Source organism: Lissotriton vulgaris, chromosome 12 (assembly GCF_964263255.1).
Source record: "Lissotriton vulgaris chromosome 12, aLisVul1.2, whole genome shotgun sequence".
NCBI classification, from domain to species: domain Eukaryota; kingdom Metazoa; phylum Chordata; class Amphibia; order Caudata; family Salamandridae; genus Lissotriton; species Lissotriton vulgaris.
In genome coordinates, this window is record NC_141700.1 from 577,893,824 (window position 1) to 577,912,028 (window position 18,205).

General features: G+C 39.8%; 1 protein-coding gene across 1 annotated transcript in view; it reads left to right on the forward strand.

Moving 5' to 3' along the window:
- The window catches only part of ZNF423 (zinc finger protein 423), a 536,708-nt gene that overhangs the window by 52,289 nt on the left and 466,214 nt on the right, over nt 1-18,205 (forward strand). The window contains exon 2 of the mRNA XM_086945443.1: nt 14,566-14,622. Within this exon, the coding sequence (XP_086801569.1) occupies nt 14,566-14,622 (57 nt within the window). The remainder of the gene's footprint in view (nt 1-14,565; nt 14,623-18,205) is intronic.

Here is an 18,205-nt window from a genome sequence, read left to right on the forward strand (position 1 = left end):
CTTCTTCTCTCTATGCCACTGCTTAATTTGTAAAAATAAATAGGTGCACAGGTGCAATGTTTTTCTTAGGACCCTGTGCTAGTACTACCGCAACTCCAAGGCTGTCTAGTCCTCATTCATCTCATGCCTTTCTTCAACTTCCCCAACTTCTTTGGCCTGTCTCTCATTCTCGTATAGTCTTTTTCAACCTTGCATTCTCCCATTGTTCCTGTTTTCCTATTTTTCGTTTCCTTCTTTCTCCCTACCTCTTACTCTAGGCCAAAGTCTAATGATTAAAAATAAGTCCTAGCCACAAAAATGCAACCACTTTTTTATTTAAATTAAGGCCAACTCCTAACTGAAGTGGCTACATGCCACTTATACAAATGTATTAAGCCCTAAATAGATTCTACTACTGTGGCTCTTTGTGTGAGCTAATCAAACTTCCTATCTCAAATGGAAAGATCAGAACTGTTGTATGGAGTACTATATCAAACAAGGTGTGATTATAATAAATTATAATCCGTAAATCCCATGAAGCATATATCTGCACTTAGTTTTAAGAATCTGACATTAATTTTCAGCTGCGAGATGAACACGCAAACCCGACAATACTTTAAGAAGGGAATCGGGGAAACATTAGTCAGTTTGGTTTTAGTAAAGATCGTGCTAAAGAGACTGTCTCCTCCTTAAAAAGTGACACACTTTGGTTTTGCAGGGGCTGCCGCAGCCTCCGATTTCAAACTACTAAGCTCTTGCAGCCCGATTCATGAAACAAAATTGCACTCGCAAAGGGCCAGATTCTGAGAATCTGGCCTTTTGCGAGTGCGATTTTTGCATTTGGGATTCATCATCCCAAATGCAAAAATCGCTATTTGCGAAATCGCATATTTGCGAGGAATTGGATTTAAGGAATCTCTAATAGAGATTCCTTAAATGCAATTCATCAACCGATTTGAAATTGCGAATTCGCAATATTTGGTCGCTATTTACCACGAAGTCTGACTTCGTGGTAAATTGCGAAAAAATAGAAAAAAGCACTTTAGTGCATTTTTCTCTTTTGCATGTTACACACACACATGTCCTTTGGACATGTGTGTGCGCAACACCTGTGTAAATTTGCATTTCAGGGGTGCTACAGGGTGTCCTTTGGACACCCCTGGCACCCTTGAAATTGCTATCTTATTTGCGATTAGCTAATTGCTAATCGCAAATAAGGAATACTCCCCATTCATTCCTATGGGCCTTTAGGCCCATAGGAATGAATGGGGAGTTATTCCTTATTTGCGATTAGCAATTTGCTAATCGCAAATAAGGAATGTGTAGGAATCTCATTTTATTTTGCGATTCCTACATGAATCCCGTTTTGCGAGTCTGTAATAGCGATTCCTTATGAATCGCTATTAAAGACTTGCAAAACGGGTCTTTGATGAATCTACCTGTTGGTTTTTAAGATGCAAATCAAAAGTTATGAAATGCGTACAGATTTTTTAATCCGGGCAGCAGGAAGTTCAAGCAACAGGCCTTCAGAATTGGAGAAAAAAACACAAGCTAAACTGTGCAGTACACGAGATGAACCTCCCAGAAAGAGAGGAGGCAGAAGATCTGGGAGTTGGCAATTTGCATTCCTTTATTAATTTAGGTGGCATTAATCTGTTACTAAAGCCGGGAAGCTCCACGCGCTTCTTTGAAGTGCTGCAACCAAAGTTTGTAGAGCAGAGAGGGGTGAAGCGTCTTTAAGAATGAAGACGCCTGCTTTAATGAGTGAATACCCAAAGCATGATTATTAAAGCAGTTGATCTTTTAACTGTAAGAATATCCTGGCTGCTGCACTGGGGAAATCCATTCTAAAAAATAGTTAACTTTAATGAAGAGCAACGTCTCCATTTATAAAGAAGATGTGATTCAGGCCTTACAGTCGTTTTCAAAACGGATCTAACATAAATGTTGTTATTAAAGTACCATAACTACTAAACATTAATGGAAATGCGGGTTTCTGATGCTCTAGTTGAGAAAACATTGTTATGTGTAGTAACTACCTGCCTTAAACACATTTTATAGTTTTTTTTTAAATTCTCAAATCTTAATGTTGGATGAACAAGTGCTAGGTGTCTACCACGAACTGCTTGAGGACAGGTGCTGGTTCCTCCTAAGTAGAAAATTGAAAATAGATCAACAAATGAGCTGTGAGTGGAAAGTTGTAAAACATTTCTCTGCTGTCACCTTCCAGCAGCCACATCGTTGTGTCTAAATAGAGGCACGCTCAATTGCACATTCTGATGTCTATGTCCACACATCATGAAACCAAATTTAACCTGACAAAAATGTTCAAACTAGCCCCATAGTACAGCAGGCCTCAATTCGGATGGGGCCAAGGTGGCATGTCTGGGTCATATGGCCCATCCAGGTCTGAAAGCAGCCTCCTAGCCTGCAGCCTCCTGGGAAAATGCACCTGATGCAATTGCTAGTCCAGCGGCTTGCACCAATGAGTTTGCATAGAGCCATTTCAATGCGTTTTTCTTTAGTAAAAGGGAGCATTTTTTTACATAGCATGCTGAAGGTAAGCCATGCAAGAAGGCTGTTTCCTTCCCACTTGTAGGTTTGTTTTTGCTTCATCCATGAAAATCCCTTTTCTCCACCCAATTTTTCAAGATTAACCCCTGTGTTCTGAATTGTGTGATAGTATGAATGGCATTTCACAATACACTGTTCTTTATTACTTCAAAGAAGTCTTTATGTTCTTGCTCATGACATGGTGTGGACTGCGATGGCTCTCTAATAGTCATTTGTCATCAATTCATAGTCTGGGTTGCCAGCTAATAAGCCATGATTACATTTTGAAACTAGAAATAAAGGGAGTGATCTTCCTCATAGGTACCTAATGGTTTAAAGTGAAAATGGTTTCTGGTTTCTGGTGGAGTTACACTTGTGGTTCTTATAGGTGGGCATGGCCGCATTAGATGATTGAAACTAAAATGAAATTGGCCCCAACTCTCACTTCTTTATCAGGTTTTAGAATTTGTTATGAAGGTTTGGAGGTGTGGTTCGATGTTCAGTGTTACATGGCAGTTAACCTCTCCTTAAATACAAGGCATGACCTGTTAAGGGTCCTCAAAGACCCAAACTTTAACTTGTAATTGGATGTGTCCAAAGGAGAGAACCCCACTGGGAACAGGTATCTACCCTGACAGCCAGTCCGTCTTCCACTAATCTTCCCAATCCAACACATTTTCCTGGTTAAGAAATGCAACTAAAACAAAAATATGCCCGCACATACAAATTAGCAAATAAAACACACCTCCCTCAAAGACATCAGAAAGAGAGTATGGTGAAACATTTAGGATTGAAAACACAATTGCTCATGAGATGCTGTCCCCTATAGTGGAAACATTTTCCATGTAAACAACATATGCACAAACCTCACCATACAGCTTCCACCAGTCAATAGATACCATCTATATGAAAACTTTAAACTAGTCAGTCCACATCTCCCCAACCCCACACTCCGGCAAACTCTCAACCGCTAAGGCCACGGGCCTCTAGACCCCATTCTCATGAAAATGATCAACTATTCAAGTTAAATACATTTATTCTGTGTTGAAACCTGTGTGAAAGACCTAAACTGGTAAGGAAACTGCCCCTCCAGTAATGCACATGCCAATATGTATATACTGGAAATCGACTGGCCTTCAGCAAAGACTTAAAGGGCCAGATGCCTCAAGCATCCATTTTGCGATTCCTTATTAGCGAAAATTAAGGAATCGCTAATAAGGAATAGCAAAATGGAATGCATCAAGCAATCTCAAAAAAAAAAGCGATTCCTTAATTGCGACTCGCAAATTGCGAGTCGCAATTAATGAATACATCCCCATTCATTCCTATGGGCCTAGAGGCCCATAGGAATGAATGGGAAGACAATCTCAATTTGCGAATCTCAATTAGCGATTCGCAAATTGAGATTGCGAGTTCAAGGGTGCAGGGGTGTCCAAAGGACACCCTGTTATACCCCTGAATGTGATCTGTGCACATATGTTGCCCACACACATGCCCTTAGGGCATGTGTGTGCGCAACATGAAACCTTGAAAAATGCACAAAAGTGCATTTTTCAAAGTTTTTGCAAATTACCATGAAGTTGTACTTCGTGGTAATTTGCGTGCCCTATTAGCGAATTCGCTATTTTTGATGCTTTCATGCATTGCATTTAAGGAATCTCAATTAGAGATTCCTTAAATGCAAACAATCGCAATTTAGCGAATTCTCTGTTTGCGATTTTTGCATTTGGGATGATGCATCCCAAATGCAAAAATTGCACTCGCAAAGGGCCAGATTCTCAGAATCTGGCCCTTTTGCGAGCGCATTTCGCTTGATGCATCTGGCCCAAAGACCTCTCAAATAATTCTCTGCCACATGATGTAAAATCAAAATGATCCACAGGCATCCACAAGTACACTCCAAGCTTGTAAAACTTTGAATAATTATTGCAAGCACTATGAACTACATAAAGCATTACAAACGTGCATATTTCTGGGTCGGGCTGGCCTGCAAAGGTCATATAGCAGAGGTGTTTGTTGGCTGCATTACGGCGATTCCATGGTGTTGCTTCAAGTCAGAGCTGCATAGCACGGCAACCCCACTGTTCATAGTGCTGGAGTAGATGCCGCCACAGCATATTGGGATTTAAATACATTGGCAGGACTGGAAACCCAAATCAGCCCTGTAACAAATATTTCATCCAGCCACACAATACAGGGGGCAGTGACTAGAAAAGTGAAAATGGGGCATGGCTCAGTCGTGGTAGCTCATCCCACTATGAAAGCGGCCCCCCAACATGAAGACGATTGGAAGAACAACAACTTGTTAAAACAAACAGTGAAATGGAAGGTGATGCCAGGAATGAGGAATTTTGTACCCATGGTTGTTGACCTTTGCGTTCTCCTCAGCCAACCCAATGTGCACTTTTGGAAGCAATTCCGGAGGACTCCATTATGCTACTCACAAGGAAATTAGAATCCTCGGCTGGGTATCAAGGCTTCATCTGCTGTCCTTCTAGCAGCAAGCGTATTGATCATTAAAGACTTTCCCATAGGGGTGTGAGTGAACAAGGCATCCAAGCACCACCCATGCAAAGCAATCACTGACAAAGGAAAAAGTGATGGCTTTTGTTGATACATTTTTTTGTCTAGCACTAGCGATGCCTTAGACTGGGAAACATCAACCATGTGTAAATAGGTAAGGAGTATCAGGCACATTATGTCTCCCACCCTCAAAGCTGTGAGAGTCACTGGATAACGAAATGCCGGCCCAACGCCTGCCTCCTATTAAAATACACTGTTCTCTTTGACTGACGTGTTGGAATTACGTAGTCTCTTTTCTGGGTAATAGTTGGAGTAAAACAGCATAAGGCCCTAAGTGATGGACACCTGAGAGCTATGAATGATTTCTGTACCAGTGCTGCTTGGTTTTCACCAGTGATTCTCTTGTTCACCAGGAGCTTGGCTAGAGGTACACATGGCTGTGCAGGGTACTTCAGTTTACCAGGAGGAAGGAAACCTGGAGACAGACCTGTAATGATCTAGAGTAAAAGGAGAAGCGAGAGCAAATAGGGTTATAAGAGGAGCAAGAAAAGCAGCAAAGGAATAGAATTAGAAAGATGGGGATACTGGGGGAGGGACCGGGTTAGAGGGTGAGGAAAAGGAAGAGACAGCAGTCAGAGTGGAGCAAGGGAGATAAAGATAAGAGAGAGACTTTGAGAGTTGTGTTTGAATCATAAGTTACTGTGGAGTGTATTCTAGATTGGACAATAGGTGTCCATCTTTGGAGTACTGTCCGTTCTCATTGTGAAAATAGGTTTTGAGGGCTGGGTGGAGGATTAACAGTGTGCTCCTTTTATAATGTAACATATTTATTCTGCGTAATGTAGATCTGGCATTGTCGTTTCTCTCATCCTCATTAATATGTAATTTCTATATTGTTTGTGAATTCCGACCTGAATTCAGCATTATTCTCTATAAATACTTCGGTACTAAAACATTTAAATACACAAAATAAGTGGTGGATCCTAAAATCTCATAGGTTACATGTTTACTCTAAAATCATTCTCATTTACTTCTGATATGTGAGCAAAGAAGAATGCCCTTTCTAATGATTAGTTTTAGTTTTGTCTTTTAATTCCTGCCTGCATGACAAAAATGTCATAAGGCATGTTAAAAGATTCCCGGATGAAGCCACACTCCTTTTCCGGCCACCTTAGCTAACACAAAATGCAGTATTGATTGTCATATCCCAGTAGCTTCTTCAAATTAAGAACTAGGAAAGGACGAAAATAGTCCTGAAATAAGCACAGGTTAAAAGTGCTGCGTGGGAGAGAGGTGTATAAAATTGTTAGGCGATAATGCTGTTGTATATTTGAATCACCCACGCAGTGCTATAAATATATTATAATGTAAGTAATTTTGATTTTTCTTTTTTCTGTCTTCAATTCCTTTGTGTGAAAGCCTGATTTTCATATGACTGAGGAAGTTATATTTTGAACTAGTGTCTTTTTGTTGTAAGATCCATGCTGCTTTTAATTCTATAAACCCTGAGTCAATGTTCATCTCCCAATTTACAGGGTTGGATTAACAGAAAAAGGTCCCAAGCAGGACCTAAATGTAAAGATATTTTGGTTTAGGCAAAGCAAAATCAACAACGCTGGAAGTACTTCAGTCATATGTATGTGTTAAAGTTTGCATAAGGCACAGCCAGTTGGGAGCAGTGAATGAATGAATGAATGAATGAATTTTATTTTTTGCATAATTACTTCCAATTTTGTAAAATTGCATTGCTTATCCAGAATTACAATAAAAAAATGTATCTATCGACATTATAAAACATTTGTCTAAACAAGTATCAAAATGTAAGACTATTAATTGGTCAGTGGTACCAGACCATATCTGAAATGTGGCTTTGTTCTTATATTTGATATATTTTTTTTAATTAAATATTAAATATGGGCAAAGGTCCATATTTCCTGGGCTTTCGTACAAGATTAATTTTTAGTTAATTGCCGGGCACGGTTGCCGCCCACGTTTTTCCTCTGCGTTATTTCCGATTAGGGCTCGTGTCATGTTCATATATTTGCCAAATTTCACCAGATCTGAAGTTTCCATACTTGACTGAAGCAGTGCCACTGCATCGGCGCATCTTCTCGTCCCATGTCTCAGGAACATTGGTTTTAACAGAATACGTTGCTGCTGTAGTAGTGCAGGGCAGCAGCATAATAGATGTACCAATCATTCCTCCCTATAATTACACAGCCTGCAACTGATAATATTGTTCAACGATTTCCAAGCCGGATTCAGTTCTTTTATTGGAAGGGGGACTAAACGTTCCCATTGAATTTCCTTCAAACACTTCCTTCCTAGTGAACTGTTCATGTATGGCTGGATTTTATGCAGCTCGTATGCTTTAGTTAGACCGGCTTGACCTATGTTTACCTTCAGTCTTGCAAGATCATCATTCCTTGATATCTGGTCGGTGTGCTTTTTTAGCACCTTCTTTATTGCAAAGTAGTTTAGACCTTCTTGTGACCAGGATGCTGTAGATAGGTCCAACTCTGCCACTGTCTCCAGGCAATATTTCTGCCATGGGTTCGGCAACCCCTCAAATATTGTTCTCAATGCCTCCTTAAGGAATCCTTTCTGAGCTTTTGTTGTCTTGAACCAAAATTTAACCAGGCTGCTCCGGCATTCGTATTTTTGTTGTACAAGGCCAAACTCAAGCCAAATCAGGGCATTTCTTGTGTACTTGGGGAGCCTAAAAAGTCTTTTGTAACACTGGCACTGAGCTTTCTTCATCATCTTTTCCATCCTACCTGGGAATGCCTGTGATGCGTACCCAGCAACCGCAAGGAGTTTTGATTTTGTGACTCTCATGATGGGTTTCGTAGTAGGGCTATATAATTTGCCATGGAGTTTGCAGAGGGCATAAATGGTGGCTTGTATTTTGGCTTGTGTCTTGGCCTGGTGCAAGGTTGCCTTACCTTTGTCGTTCAGCCATGCTCCTAAAGTTGGGAGCAGTGGAGCACTTTTATACAGTGACATTGGTTGATGATTCATGTTTATGCACACCAAGTAATGAAAGGGGTATTGGTTAAGGAGTCTCTTCTATTTGGGACTGGATGAAGGGTGAGAGGTGGAAGGTTCCATACATGAAGAAGTATGTGGTGTTTCACGAAGAGATGTTCCTTCAACTCTGCTCGGCACTGCAAGAGTATTGCGGGAAGCCTGATGGGTAGACCTACTTACATTACCTCCTGCATGGTCTGAAATTTCTCAAAACTCCAAGCAATAGGAGTTCTATTCAGATGGTTCTTCGTAAATGACGCTGAGCTTTGGAGTGAAACTGTGGTTCAGTAAACATACACTGAAAAGTCTTGTGAATGCAGAAGCTGATCTCATCACAGGTGTTTTTAGATGTAATCGAATTTCCCATACTTTGTGAAATCCACTGGTTCCCAACTTAAAGCATCAACGGGCTCGAAAAAAAATGAAAAATGCTTAAAGGAAAGCACTAGATTTATATGCCAAGACTAATCTTACCATATACCCAGGATTTGGCTCTCCATACCAGTCCACATTCAACAGGAACACCAATTTTCCCCTTCTGGAAAAAAATGACTATAAAACTTCAAGCAACAGTTTCTCTGAAGATGATCTCCTCTATGCTAAAGTTGCTATTTTCCAAACCCTAAAACTTCTTGACCCCCACTGCATACTACTATCTTTGTCATGGGCTACAGGGAGTATTCCTTTATGTACCTTATTTTCTGCCATGGCTTTCTACACTCTTGTCTGCCTGTGCAAAGTATAACAGCTACACAGCACGTTCTTTGATTTGTACCTTGGTCCATGGTTAATAAGTTTCATACCAACAACATGCATGGATACACTATTTTGTATGCAAGTAGTCGCAAACTATGACAATGGCAAATAGCACTGTGATTCTTTTAGCTGTTGCCAAGGGGGGCCCCCAACTATGTAATACTCAGTCATAAGATCAGTTGCATCCACAGTCCTGTATTGGCTATTGGTGAGAAAATCTGGATTTGTGTTTCAAGCTAAGTGATGAACATTGGAAAGGTTTATGCTTTCCAGATTGAACATTGGCATTCTCAGGGCTTGCCTGAAGCCAAGATTGATGAAGCATTTCAGCAGCGATTAGTTGGGAGACTGGGCCAAAGTGGTGGGCAGGATTTCATGTAATAATTCTCCCAAATAGCAATGTTTAAAATGTGATAGCTCCTTGCATTGTTAAGTTATTTTGTGCTGGGGGCTTCTTTCTCCTAAGGATTTTTATTTAATTGGATGGACCCACCTTTTCTCTTTAATCTGCACTAAGGCTGCAGGAGTTTGATGCAGCTGGCATTTTCACTGGTGATGAAAATGCAGCAGCAAAATAGCCACACACTCATTCTGACCCTATGGATTGGTTGTGATGCTGTGATCAGTTCGGTTTTTTGATGCAGGTTTCTGCTCCTGTGTTGCGGTGCTTCGAGGCTGTCATTATGTGGGATGGCTGAACCATGCTGCAGATGTGACTCATTCCACCCTTTGCCCACTGGAACCTATCACCCATCGTTGTAGAAATTGCAATAATTATTGTGCCAATATCCACAGAGGTCTGTTGACTTTTTATCCTCTAAATATTCAGGAAGGGTGAATATCCTGGAGGGAGGTTTTATTTGGTCTAGCAAGGTCACACTTAGTGGCGACCACGACTATTAGGCTTCCTGTCCTGTACATCTTCCTTTCTGTTGAGACCAGAGGGTCTTTCTATAATGGCTGCCGCTTAAGACCGGTAATTGGGTTCACCAAGGTCGAACGTGACCACTTAAAGACTCTGAATACACAACCATGTTTGTAAATCAGTGAGACAAGGCAACAAACCAAGTTTGTTTCTGTCTGCTTCCGTAACCAGAGAATTGATTTGCTGTTTTGCAGTGGCGGCTACTTGTTGATAAAGAGGAATCGTCTCCAATAAATCACCAGTTATTAGAACTTTGTCGTAGCCAGGCATGATATCAGAGCAATGTGAAGAATTATATATCGAACAAATGACCTTTCAAAAGAGACTCTTCCTATCATTCTTCCACGCAGTTTGCGTAGACCTAGTGCTAGATGCAGGTGAAAAATATTCACACTTGTCTCACACTGGAGTACTCGTTAAAGGAGTTCAAAGGGTAAAGTATGTGGTAACGTCTTGCTGAGTAATGAAGAGTTCCTTGATTAGCTATCAGGTCACCTGGTGCCTTAGAAATGTTCACGCATCTTCCTCGGATGTATTGGTGGTCCATTTTAGCTGCATGCATGCTGTTCATTCTTGGAATGCAGCTTTTCTGGCTGCTGTCTCTGATTTGTTAGTGACTGAGCCCTGCTGTTACTCAACGGCAATGTTGAGATCTGCACATAAGTTATTGGAGTAATTAGGTGGCCAGGGTGGAATGGTCTGCTCTTTTATTTTATTAAAAGCAATCACCAACTCTTCTTGGAAAAAGACTTCCCAGAATGAATAATAACTACCCATATCTTAAGAAAAATAGCTACTCACTCCAGGCATTATGTTTAAAACATATGGAAAGTAAAAAAAAAAAAAAGGATATATTGTTTCATGAGAAACGTTTAAGCTGTGAAATTGACTGAGGGCAATGATTGATATGATGTAATTAAAGCCATAGTTGCTATTTTGTTTTAAAGGTTTGTCAATATGTAATGCAAAAAGCATCATGGCATTGTTAATGCTATCAAATTCTTTCATGCGGTCTTCTCATCTGGTTGTATTGAAAGACTCATATCACCATAGGGGATCAACCCAAATTACCAGCGGGGTATTGACAAGCCAGGTGTTCAAAGTGCAGACAATTATTTCTGTTTCAAGGCAGATGTAATCTTTTCTCCTGTTATTCGTTTGTGGACTTTGACATTCACTTGAATGCATTCTATAACATTTACCTAAATTATTATTTTTGCGTGTCATTGTACAAGAGTAAAGACCGAGCAGGAGATTCTGAAAACTGCACAATGTTGTTGCAAATAAACTAACACATTATTTAAGTAGAACATTATAAGTTGCATCAGAACTCTGTTTCTAAAGAAAGTAATCCATCTTTCAGTCATGATTTCTGAAATGACATTCAATATCAAATTACTTTCTGAGCACTTTGTACGAGTATGTGTTCCAATTATTTGCAAAAGAGATCAATTAAATTTCTAGCTTCAACGTGAGACAAACAAAACCAAATTCATTGCTGAAATCAGAGGTATTTGAAAGATATCCTGAGAAAAAGCAATCTGGGTCCAATGTTGACCGTAAGTTGCAATGCCAAGACCTGAAAAGCCAACCCAAAATGTCATAAAAAACAAAAAGAATTATGAAATGAGCCTCTTTAGAGAGGCTCATTTCTCTTATCCTGTACCAAAAGCCCCCCCCCCCCACCAATGGTGTAACAAAATTTGAGTGGGCCCCCCGCAAGGTACATGGAGGGGCCCCATCCGGACTCATTAAGAAGCTCTCCAGGCAGAGATTTGTGCTGAGGGGGCCCACTGGAACTTGGGCGGGGGGTCGAGGGGGAAGGAGGGGTGCACCGCAGGGGCAGCTGGGACCTGTTACGCCACTGACCCTACACCCTATAGTGAATGAATCGGGTCCACTAAAAGCAATGCATTCTACTTTGTAGCCCTGCAATGAAGATACATCTATGCTGCTCACAAGGTCATCAATAACTGAATAACCCATGGGAGAAAACTTGACAAACAGAAGTATGACTATGAAAGACCTAGAGCTGTTGAGCACCTCCATATCACAAGCCAGGACTATAAAAATGAATTAAAGCACCCGTAGTGCATGGCGAGAGACGCTTTATCAGCATAATATTGAAAGTTTTGATGACATCATTATTCATAAGAGCAAATACTAAGTGTTTTGTAGATGCCCCCAAGAACTATCCACCGTCTTTGGAGGACCATAATACACGACCACCTGAAATATGTATTTTAATATTACATATATAAAATATTTTTAGATCCCTATTATTTCTAAATCTGTAGAAAATGGGCCTGGGTTTAAAAAGCACTGCTATATGTGGATTAACAGTAGCCCAAACTATAATATATGTAGTGCTTGCCATTTAACAGTGTTAATTGTCATGCATTTTAATAACTGAATGCTAAGTAAATATTGGCTGTATTTACTCCTGAATTAAACTAAAGGGTATAGTAAACTACACAGTGGTTACAAATATATCATTTACTTAGTTGAAAAGTGGCAACTTCAAATGGAGAATATGGAGTATAAATGCTTTAATATCTTTGAGGTATTTTCAGTGTAATGTACAATAAATATTTTAACCAAATCAGTTAATGCAGATTGTGCCCGAGAATTAATTTTAAAGTAACAGCTACAATTTGCCTATACACTGTTAATGAATTAAAGGTAACATTAAAATAAAAACTGTTTTGAAACTTGTTATACGATTTCTCTATATGATATAATTTAGTTTAACTTCTCTTTCATATTCAAAGAGCTGATTTAGGGTAAGTTTTTTTGTCAATCAATGTGCAACTATTTCAAACAAATAATTGAACAAAAAACGTTTGGTGTTTATAGCCAAATCCTGTTTTTCGTGCTGTTGTATAGAGTTTGAAAATATACATGTCACATGCAGTTGTGGGTTAGGCATGGAAATCCAATTCCTAATCCTAAATTATGAGATTTAAAACTAGAATACAGGCATAAGTAAAAGGTGTGGAGTTGCAAATTCTCATTTAAGAAACATCCTCATTTTCGCAAAGAATTTTATCAAGAATAGACAGCATGAATTTAAATTGCACATTTTAAATATGAATTTGTAAGCCAAAGAACACTGAAAATTCTGTGAAATAACGCCACATTTGCTGCCAGACTTAGTAAAACAAAACAATATCCTTTTTACAAGACAAAGGCCCACAGTACATTTTTAGCCAAACATATTTGTATAACTAGGATCAAAAGTGTAGATTTATAACCAAAGATATTTGTAAAACCAGGATCAAATGATTGTACAACTCTTCTTAGGGCAAACCCATCTTCTGTTTAGAAAAGCATCACTCACTCTGAATCTAGGTGGAAAACCTATTCTGATGGTCCATTCATGATTTGTCTGTTATCTAAGTGAGGTATTCGCAAAGGTTTATGAATACTTGTCCTTATTTTATAACTCTTCAGCAGTACTTCAGTGCTGTGGATGTCAATCTTATTGGATTGGGTTCAATTAAAGAGATCTTCACCAGGAATATGAGATTTACAAAGACCTCATTTCTCTTTGTGGTGATATCCATGGCTTCCTGATCCTTTATTGGTACCTGTCCTAGAAACATGAAGATGTTTCAATGCAATTACTTAGAGTGTCCTATTGCTTTAATATTCACTTGTTTTTTGGCCAAGTTCATATGGGGTACACCGGTTTTCAATTTCAGCCGCCTTGGTACACTGCTCTTCTCACTGGATCCCTGGCATTGAGGAGCATGCCAAACAAAGTTTCCTGGAATTTCGTATTGAAACAGCTGCGGCTTTCAGAACGTGTCTAAAGGAAATCTAGTTTACAAGCTTTTTTCTCTGCTTTATTTTTGTGCTTAGTCCTGGGAGAGTGTTTTCTTTTTCCTTTTGCCCATTACAGAATTTCCTAATAATTGCTTCATGTGATACTTTATCATTTTTACAGTAAACATGAGATTGATTCCCAGTTTATTACTCGTTAGTCCTGCTCATCATGGATTTTTTGGGCTGTATTTAAATGGCTGATTCAATAGTGCTTATAAATTGTTTCAGATGCTAGAAATTATACTGTATCCAAAATTCCAAATTGTTTACTGGCTTCATTGCTGGATATTACAATCTTATGTTTCTTTCTTCAAATTATGCTTGAACTGGCATAGTTTGATGTAACAAAATGATTATTAATAAAATTTAAGATTCAATGTCTGCTTGGACAATACTATTTGGCTGGTTGAACATTACCTGGGTCTCAAACAAAAACCGTAGATTTTTTCTGACTAAATTGTGGTTTAATATTGTATATTTCCTGGAGGCCTACCCACTGTAGGGCACCTATTTAAAAAACGTGCCTGTTTGCCCATGTGACTGCTCTTCTGTACAAAGAATGTTGCATTTTACGATATTTTGTAAATTTTAGTCTGCATCGAGGAAGCTCTTTATTTTACCATTTAACAAGCAAACTTTAGACAATGCAGGGCTGCTATGTTCTTCGTACAAGCACTTTTATCGCCCAGCTGGTACTTTACAGTTGCATGTATGCGCTATGCGTTAGAAGTCAGTTATGAACTTGTATGAATTTTTTTTTAGCTTGTATTTATCTTTTAAAATGTCATATTGGCTTTGTATTTGTTATTTTGTTATGATTGAATATATTTGATATTTTGATGGAATGTAAGAATGTATTTTATTATATCTTTAAGGTCATTTGTCTTGATCGAATGAAGAACTTTGACTGCCTGACTTGTTAATCACTTTTTAAAAGGCTGCTCTGTTTTAATACAGTCTTTCTTTTTCAGTTGAAGAGGGTGAATCCTCCGAATTCCCATTGAACTGGGACTCCTTGACTCATTCAGGTAAATGCTTTAGTGATATTTCTATATGTGATCCTTTAAAAATACTCTCTAGTTTTATTCAGTTGCATTGTTATGTTAATAGTATGACAAGCACAAGTAGGCTGAACTAACAGTTCTTGATGGTCATCAACAACTAAAGCTTTTGTGGCATTGTATAATAGCGATAAACAGTGACTATAGATAAACTGGTCCAACATGATTAAACAATAACATATAAACACATTGTTTATCCATTAGGCTCTATCATTTATATCTAAGCATTTATATGCCTTAACATAAACCTTGCACAATGAACATGTGCAAAGTGTATTTCTTGTGTTGGGAATTTTTCTGAATGTTGATCACATGCAACAAACCACACGTACTTGCTGTGAAATCTCAAGAAAATGAAATGGACAGAGTCAAAGTTAGAAACCTGTGTTGTAAAAAAACTGACCTGGAGTTAGCTAGACACTCTAGAATGGCTCATTTCGTTTGGGTAATCTGAAATTGCTGTGTCATTATTATGCATCTATATTTCATGACCTTATGCCAGTTGTGAATCTTTTATTTAGCCCTTTATAAGCTATAATTCTTATAATATCCTTCAATCAATCCTTCTCACTTTCCACAATAACTACATTTAAATCCATTATTTCTTTGGGAATGTAGCACTCTGATTCTATACATTTTCCATCACTGAACATATTTTTTGCAAGCTTCACCCCTGAAGTGGGTGACTCCAAAAAACAAATGCAACGTTTCATAAATGCTGACTTCTGTGCACTTTTCTCATATGTTCTATTGTCCTTTTTGCTGAATAATTCTACATTTGAAGGCAAGGAAGCTTCCAGATGTTAAACTAAAGGATAGTGTGCATTTCTCCTTTTATGGTTCAGATATCTTTATTGGTATTTCAAGATAAGAGAGACCTTGTCAAAACCAGTGGCCGGCCAGGTGTAAATGACACTGAACCAGTTGAAGTACTTCTACCATATGCACCCTCTCTTTCACTGTCACCAACATATATAAAGGCCCCAACAAAGCAAGGTCCAGGCCTAAAGGCATAAACTCCAATGGCTACAGTCTCATACATTATTTGGTGCTTCCTCACCTAGTTCGGATTGTTGATGCCTCAGGCGCAATTTTAATTTGGGGTCATATGAAAGACTCTAAGGTATTGGTGGTAAGTCACCTCTCTGAATTCTGAAAATTAGTAATTAAGAAAAAATGTCCATATCATCTAAAGCATGTCACATCCATGTTCTAGTGATAATGACATTTACTGCATCCCCAGTATACCACACAACCTACGATTGTATTTGATAGATTCTGGTGACCTTTCTCTTCCCTACAAGGTCATGATGACCTGTCTGGCAAGGCATAACAATACTTCCAACTTGTTTACTCTTTTTGTGGCTAAGCCTAGCAATGTGTACATGGGGAATCATGGTAGAGAGGTTTTAGACATAGGGGCTGCTTACGATGTTGGGTGGACTTGTGTCCACCCGATACCGTATCGGTCTGGAACCGCCTGAGCACAGTTCAGGGGTTCTGACCTCGCAATTTGGATGTGACCGCCTCAAGGGCGGTCGGAAACATCCATTTCATTATGGCAGCATATGCGGTGGGTGGAATGACTCATAGCACAAGCTGTCATAGTGAAATGAGTGTTTGTAAACATCCCTGCGCACGGTGCCTGCCAAACGGTGCAAGGATGTTAAGGGGGTGACAGGGGGCCCTGCTAGGGGTCCCCAAAATCCTTTCCGACAGCTTTTTTATGTCCAAAAGGCCAACATGGAAAGGCTGTCAGAAAATTACACCATAAATTCCGACTGCGGAGCCGCCGCCATTAGGGGATTATGGTGTCTACCTAATGCACCAACGGGCTCCTTGAGCTCATAGGAAGCACCACAGTCGGTCCCTCCACCTGATTTCTCTGCCTACCGCATCGTAATGCGGCCGGTGAAGTGCAGGGGCCGATGTTGGTGGGTCCGACACCGTTTTTGTCAGATCCACTGACCTTGTAATCAGCCAATGGCGGCCGGCAGGGCTCACCAGTGGCAGAGCTCGCGCGGGGGGGGGGGGGGTCACGCAGTGGGGGTTGGGGTGCGCAAAAAAAAATACTTACCTTGCCGCTGGGTCCCTCTTCTCTGCTCCTACTCTCCTCATCTTGGAACAGGAAGCAAGGCCAGGCCCCACTGACCAATCACAATGCTTCGACGCAGCATTGAGGTCAATGGTCCTAAACGTATGATGCTCTGAAGACTACCTCACATTCCCAGCAACATGCAATTAATCTATAAAGATTCAGGTTGTGTAACTTGGTTGGTGTAGTACCAGTATGTCACTATATTTAACATCACCTCCCTTTGTGCTCCCAACGTAGTGTAAACACTAGTAAATCTCTTCTCTTCCCTTTCCTTTAATGTGTTTGATCCAGCTCGGTTTTTGACACTTTCTGTGTCTGAGTTTTCTCTGTGACTGTTATATTCATTAGAATGTTAAATAGGTCTGACATCAGTTTCTTATCACCCTCTTTAATGATAAGCCTCCTCTCAAGTGTTTCAAGAGTCTAACTGGCTTGTGTATAGTGGAATTGTGCAAGACACAATGACAAACCTTCCAGTAATGGTATATTTCTGTAGTTGGTATACCATATCCTCTTTTAAAATATTCAGATTTACTGATACTAAACTCCTCAAAAAGATTACCCACTCTGACAACTTTTGGGCTCCAGATGCTCTTCTGTTGCTGAAGTAAAGCCCGCAGTTCTGCAGTGTTATCATAGGAAACTAGGAGAGCAATGTACTGAGGCCCAAACGTTTCATATTCCAATCTCACACTGCTATCATAGCCCTTGTAATGGGTGATTCTTAATGATCCATGGAACTTTACAAATATTTTTCCTTGTGACTGGCTGGTTCACAAAAAGAGTTTTCAGGTCCATGCTTGCCTACTACAATGTATATCAAAGTTTGGTCACTTGCTAGTCCCTTGCATTGTTGGGAAGTCCCAAACCCATATCCTTTGGTACGGGTATTGTCCATTCCTGGTGTTTTCCTTGTCCATAGAAAGTGATCTATGGTTCCTTGAACATTTTTCAGAATTATATTTGGAACTAGAAATGTAAGAGTCTCGAAGAGGATTCTAGGCTGAATTGTCAAAACCTGCCAAACCAAGAGAGACCTCACATTTTCTAAGCCTGCAGCACCTGTTGCAACACCTGTAGAAGTGGGGCATGTTTGGCCTGTAGTATCTGGTCACTAGAAAGGGCAATATAGATCTCCAGGTATGTTGTAGTTCCTGTGGACCACTGTAAAGGGGAACTGCACTGTCAGGAAGCCCACCTGAACATGTGGGACAGAAATATTCAGGATCTGACATTTATGTACATTCATTTTGTATCCAGAAACCCTGCTGCACTCAATCAAGGCAGGATGAAATGAGGAGAATCTTTTGAAGATACCATTATGTCATCAGCGGACATAGTGGCAGTGTGTTTTCTTCCCTATCTTGCCCCTTCTACGAGCCTCTTTTATGTACTTTATCTGCTAGTGATTCCATAGTAAGCACAAATAAGAGTGTGGGGAATGGTAACCCA